Below are 6,219 nucleotides of genomic sequence, written 5' to 3' on the forward strand. Positions count from 1 at the left end.
ACAAAAAGGTGTGAAACAACTGAAATTAAGTATATAATTCCACATGTGTTAATTCATAGTTTTGATGCCTTCAGGGAGAAGGGACAATTTTCATAGTCATGAAAATACAGAGCAATTTTTGAATGAGAATAGAGATCTGCCGAGGTTTTGAGAGACTCTACATTACAGGAGCCATGGCATCTTGGCTACAACTAAAAAAAATACAGAGCTGCTTCAATGACCTCAAAAGGCATTTGGTGAATTCAGGTTGGGACAATCCAGTCACCTGGCCACATACATCCATGGACTGTCAGCTTCCTAAGCTTGTCGGTATCTTCTTTCGGGTGTCCGCTAAAAACAGGGTGCCACTGGTGGGGGTAGTCGGCCCTGGAGGCCCCAATGTTGCAGTTGCTCTAATCCTGGAAAGCCTGTAATGTGCACTATCTTGTGCATTTTGCCGAGACTGTCCTATATATTACTGTCTGTTTTGTGGCTCAATAAAGTATTGTCGCACTGTTTTACACTTACCCTGCATTGTCTTAGTAGTATTATAGACATGGGTAAGGAGAGCAGGCGCTCAGTGGGAAGATCCCTGGTCCATACCATCTCAAGCTAGGGGACTAGAGCACCCACTGATCCTACAGTTGCTCCACAATAGCCTTGTAGGGTAGCCTTCTATGATAACTTTTATGCATATCATTGAAATATGTAGTACCCAGTAATACCCGAGATGTCAATTTGGGTCTTGTGACTGCATAGTAGTTGTAGCCTATTAGAGCACTCAGCCTTCTCCGTTAGTCTTAAAGGCAATGGATGCAATGGTGGTGTGGATGTGAAACTATTGCTCCCAATCACACAGGGTGGTCTAGAGCCCATTTTTTATGCTTGATGGAGGGCCCAGCAGTCAACAACTTAGAATAACACTTTTAACTACTTCACTTGTACGACTTATTTAGTTGTATCCCTTCTTCTCTTATAAATGAATTGGGTGGCATATCAGAAAGGTGAAATGGCAGAGACACTTGGCCTAAGCTAATGTTGTGGATTAAGTATGCATAGCAGAATCTGATACACCCAAGAACACTAGATATGATTGGTTTGGGTAGTTAAGCAGTGAGCCACCTCATGAAAGTGTACAAGTATGTCCAGTCCCCATTCTAGATGCAGAGATGGCTATGCACAAACAGTAACTTGCCACACTAGTTTATGGGAGATAAAGAAATAGGAAAAGATGAAATTTTAAAATGTTGCTCGTTTTACCTGCACATTACAAGTCCAATGTATAAGCAGGCATTTTACACAGAATTCTGAAAGACATCTAACAAATTTTAGCACTAACATATGTCAATCTGCATTGCTTAGGTTTCCAAAGATTTGGCCAAACAGTTGGTAAACTCACAAAGTTGAAGCAGTTGCTTGGATTCCGCCATTACTTGACAGGGTCCAATATTTCCCACTATGAGTCCGAAAGGAACACTTCTTTGTGTCCTCCTTGATCTCCAATTGGAATGTCTCTTGATCGCTCTCCTCATCTTGGTTTGCAGACAGATCAATCCCTAAAAAGTTAAGTTATGCAATTTGTATTCAATTTGGACACTGCTTTTGTATCCTAAAACATATATTGTATTGAAATATTAAGTCAAATAAAAAAAAGGGTATTCCAGCATCCGCTTGGTGTTGAAATTAATACATGATTTTAATGATAACATTTAAAATTAAAAAATCATAATGATAAAATAAAATGCAGGGGAAGGAGGGGGAAGTGGGGGAGGGGAGATTAGGACATCTGTCTACGCATTTCGAGCTCAGGCCTCTTGGTCCCCCTCTATTTTATTTTATCATTATGACTCATTTTAAACGTTATTATTAAAAGTCATGTTTTAATCTCAACAAGCTGAGGATGCAAGAATCCCCTTTTTTCTGTTTGACTTTGCTGCCTAGCTGGAGTCCATGAACGTCACCCTACTATGGAGGCTGTATTCACACACACACACAGGTGAGTTGAGAATATCCCTTCCCTATTCCCCCCCCCCCCACCTTTTTTTTTTTTTTATCTCATTGCAATATTAACACAGTTTTTAAGAATCTGTTATCTACGGGAAAGCAGCCATCCTAAAACCAGACCCCATGGTAAAAGGTTGAGTGCACTAATTTCTTTATTTCTCACTGGAATATTCATCTGTATAAAAAAGAGCAGCTCGTGCTTATCCTGCTCTACAAGATAAATACAGAGCAACAAAGAAAAAAACACGGCAAAAAATTCCAATAAAGATAATTAGCAAAAAATTATTTTATTAAAGTGACCAGGTACAGATGACATGGGAGGAAAAGAGGAGGGGGAGGAAGAGAGAGAAATACACCCTCTCACACATGTCAGAGTAAAAACACTCTCAGAAAAATATAACATTCCAAAAGGGTACATGGGTATGAACTATTATAAGAAGTGGCCATTATTGCACATTAACCCATATAGCCTAAAGAAGAAAACCGGCACTTAACAGGTTTATTAAGAGTTACAGTTTTATCCCAGTGGTTTGGGGTTATTTTCATGCTAGCACTCTAGTAAGACCCCCTTTTTTTTTTTTATACGTCATGATTTGGATTCCACATATTATTCAGGACATTGAGATGTTCATTTTGAGTACTAGTGGTCCAGGGTACCTTGATCCAAATAATGAGATATGATCAGTTGGTGCACCATAGATGACAATCAGTCTGATTCTGGTTGCCCCATGGGGCCGCGCCTGCGCACACTTTTTCCCTGGGAGGGGGCAGTCTACATTTGTTCAAACCTCCTCATGGGCTTAGGGTGGGGAAAACCTTATGCAGCAGCAGACAAAGACCTTATTCTCAAAGAATGATAGAAGGCCGGGCAGAGGGTCTACAGCTGGGCCCACACGGTACAGCCGGGGCACGTAGCTCTGCATTTACCTGCCTCCCTCCTATATGTGGCACACAGCTCTGCATTTACCTGCCTCCCTCCTATATGTGGCACACAGCTCTGCATTTACCTGCCTCCCTCCTATATGTGGCACACAGCTCTGCATTTACCTGCCTCCCTCCTATATGTGGCACACAGCCTGCATTTACCTGCCTCCCTCCTATATGTGGCACACAGCCCTGCATTTACCTGCCTCCCTCCTATATGTGGCACACAGCCCTGCATTTACCTGCCTCCCTCCTATATGTGGCACACAGCTCTGCATTTACCTGCCTCCCTCCTATATGTGGCACACAGCTCTGCATTTACCTGCCTCCCTCCTATATGTGGCACACAGCTCTGCATTTACCTGCCTCCCTCCTATATGTGGCACACAGCTCTGCATTTACCTGCCTCCCTCCTATATGTGGCACACAGCTCTGCATTTACCTGCCTCCCTCCTATATGTGGCACACAGCTCTGCATTTACCTGCCTCCCTCCTATATGTGGCACACAGCCCTGCATTTACCTGCCTCCCTCCTATATGTGGCACACAGCCCTGCATTTGCCTGCCTCCCTCCTATATGTGGCACACAGCTCTGCATTTACCTGCCTCCCTCCTATATGTGGCACACAGCTCTGCATTTACCTGCTTCCCTCCTATATGTGGCACACAGCTCTGCATTTACCTGCCTCCCTCCTATATGTGGCACACAGCTCTGCATTTACCTGCCTCCCTCCTATATGTGGCACACAGCTCTGCATTTACCTGCCTCCCTCCTATATGTGGCACACAGCTCTGCATTTACCTGCCTCCCTCCTATATGTGGCACACAGCCCTGCATTTACCTGCCTCCCTCCTATATGTGGCACACAGCCCTGCATTTACCTGCCTCCCTCCTATATGTGGCACACAGCTCTGCATTTACCTGCCTCCCTCCTATATGTGGCACACAGCTCTGCATTTACCTGCTTCCCTCCTATATGTGGCACACAGCTCTGCATTTACCTGCCTCCCTCCTATATGTGGCACCCGGCTCTACCCTCTTAGACCCCGTATACCGGCAGCTCGGGTACACACCACACTCCCCTCAGTCACTCACCTTGGCGGGTGGACACGTTGCGCCCGTTGCCAGCTGTGAGCACCACTTGTGGGCAGCTCCTCTCCAGTACGAACAGCTCATCCCTGCCGACCTTCCGGTTCTTCCCCGCCTTCAGCGTGCCGCTCGGTCCGGAGGGGGACAGGTAGCGGCCATCACTAGCCCTGAAGGCGACTTTCCCAGCTGAGATGTCCAGCGTGTATTTGGCGTCCGGCCCGGGCTCGCTGAGCAGGCTCCCGTCCATGGACAGCAGCCGGTGGTCGGGGGTCTGCAGGCTGTACCGGTTCTCCTGGAAGAGCAGCGTGATGACGGAGTCCAGACCCCACGGCACATCCCGCTCCACCGACAGCTCCTCGCCGCTGACCCCCAGGCGGGCGTATCGCTTGCGGGTGACGCTATATATGGTGACCTGGGGGTGCATGGCTAGGTGAACGGCCCACTTCTCCGCAGGGGACACGGAGGGGGAGAAGCAGCTGATTCGGTCTTCAGAGCCACCCAAGTACCGGCCGTGAGCCTCGGACTGCAGCACCCAGCGGCCATCGCCCTGAGCGCTCACCAAAAAGCGGCACTCGCTGTCGGGAAGCTCGGTCTCCCCAGCTACGCGCCCATCCTTGTCCGCCGAGAGGTACCGGCCCAGATGGCTCCGCAGCAGCACCGCCTCCTCGCCCACGGGCTCCAGCAGCCATACTTGTTTCTTCTTCAAGCTGGACGCCGACGCGTTTATCTTGAAGCCGAACATCTCGGCGGTCAAGTATTTAGTGTTACAGTTGATGAGCCCGAGCTGTAGAGGTCCGGAGCTGCTCATGATTGCCGGGATCGGAACCGTTATTCAGTGCAGAGGAAATAAGCTCGTCTCTACCGGAGGGCGCTCAGCGTCTATTACCTCCGAGCAGAGGCGGAGGACTCCCAAAATCCGAGGAGGGAAAAGGGATGGGGAGCGGGACAGACGGAGGGAGGAGACTCCACACAATGGAAGCGTGTGGTGGACTCGCTGCAGAGGGCAGATGTTTCCTGTGAGGGCGGCTCACACTCTTCCTCTAGGACGACATATCCCCCCAATGTTCTGGTATCCTGTGAGGGCGGCTCACACTCTTCCTCTACATAGATCCATAAAGCCAGGACGACATATTCCCCCAATGTTCTGGTATCCTGTGAGGGCGGCTCACACTCTTCCTCTACATAGATCCATAAAGCCAGGACGACATATCCCCCCAATGTTCTGGTATCCTGTGAGGGCGGCTCACACTCTTCCTCTACATAGATCCATAAAGCCAGGACGACATATCCCCCCAATGTTCTGGTATCCTGTGAGGGTGGCTCACACTCTTCCTCTACATAGATCCATAAAGCCAGGACGACATATCCCCCCAATGTTCTGGTATCCTGTGAGGGCGGCTCACACTCTTCCTCTACATAGATCCATAAAGCCAGGACGACATATTCCCCCAATGTTCTGGTATCCTGTGAGGGCGGCTCACACTCTTCCTCTACATAGATCCATAAAGCCAGGACGACATATCCCCCCAATGTTCTGGTATCCTGTGAGGGCGGCTCACACTCTTCCTCTACATAGATCCATAAAGCCAGGACGACATATCCCCCCAATGTTCTGGTATCCTGTGAGGGTGGCTCACACTCTTCCTCTACATAGATCCATAAAGCCAGGACGACATATCCCCCCAATGTTCTGGTATCCTGTGAGGGCGGCTCACACTCTTCCTCTACATAGATCCATAAAGCCAGGACGACATATCCCCCCAATGTTCTGGTATCCTGTGAGGGCGGCTCACACTCTTCCTCTACATAGATCCATAAAGCCAGGACGACATATCCCCCCAATGTTCTGGTATCCTGTGAGGGCGGCTCACACTCTTCCTCTACATAGATCCATAAAGCCAGGACGACATATCCCCCCAATGTTCTGGTATCCTGTGAGGGTGGCTCACACTCTTCCTCTACATAGATCCATAAAGCCAGGACGACATATCCCCCCAATGTTCTGGTATCCTGTGAGGGCGGCTCACACTCTTCCTCTACATAGATCCGCCAGGACGACATATCCCCCCCCCAATGTTCTGGTATCCTGTGAGGGCGGCTCACACTCTTCCTCTACAAAGATCGGCCAGGACGACATCCCCCAATGTTCTGGTATCCTGTGAGGGCGGCTCACACTCTTCCTCTACATAGATCCATAAAGCCAGGACGACATATCCCCCCAA

The 6,219-nt window shown here is 48.7% G+C and overlaps 1 protein-coding gene across 4 annotated transcripts in view; it reads right to left on the minus strand.

Annotated features, from left to right (window-relative positions):
- FSCN1 (fascin actin-bundling protein 1) overlaps positions 1–5,699 on the minus strand; it is an 87,768-nt gene extending 82,069 nt beyond the window's left edge. For 2 of the 4 annotated variants that reach the window (XM_069733817.1, XM_069733816.1), the window contains exons 1-2: positions 4,004–4,991; positions 1,379–1,535 (exon numbers count right to left, since the gene is read on the minus strand). In XM_069733817.1, the coding sequence (XP_069589918.1) occupies positions 1,379–1,535; positions 4,004–4,805 (959 nt within the window). In that variant the 5' untranslated portion in view covers positions 4,806–4,991. Of the gene's footprint in view, positions 1–1,378; positions 1,536–4,003 lie in introns of all 4 variants that reach the window. The other 2 variants (XM_069733815.1, XM_069733818.1) reach the window with 2 other exon arrangements.
- Positions 5,700–6,219: the final 520 nt, after the last annotated feature.

This window comes from Ranitomeya imitator, chromosome 7, assembly GCF_032444005.1.
Source record: "Ranitomeya imitator isolate aRanImi1 chromosome 7, aRanImi1.pri, whole genome shotgun sequence".
Taxonomy (NCBI): Eukaryota; Metazoa; Chordata; class Amphibia; order Anura; family Dendrobatidae; genus Ranitomeya; species Ranitomeya imitator.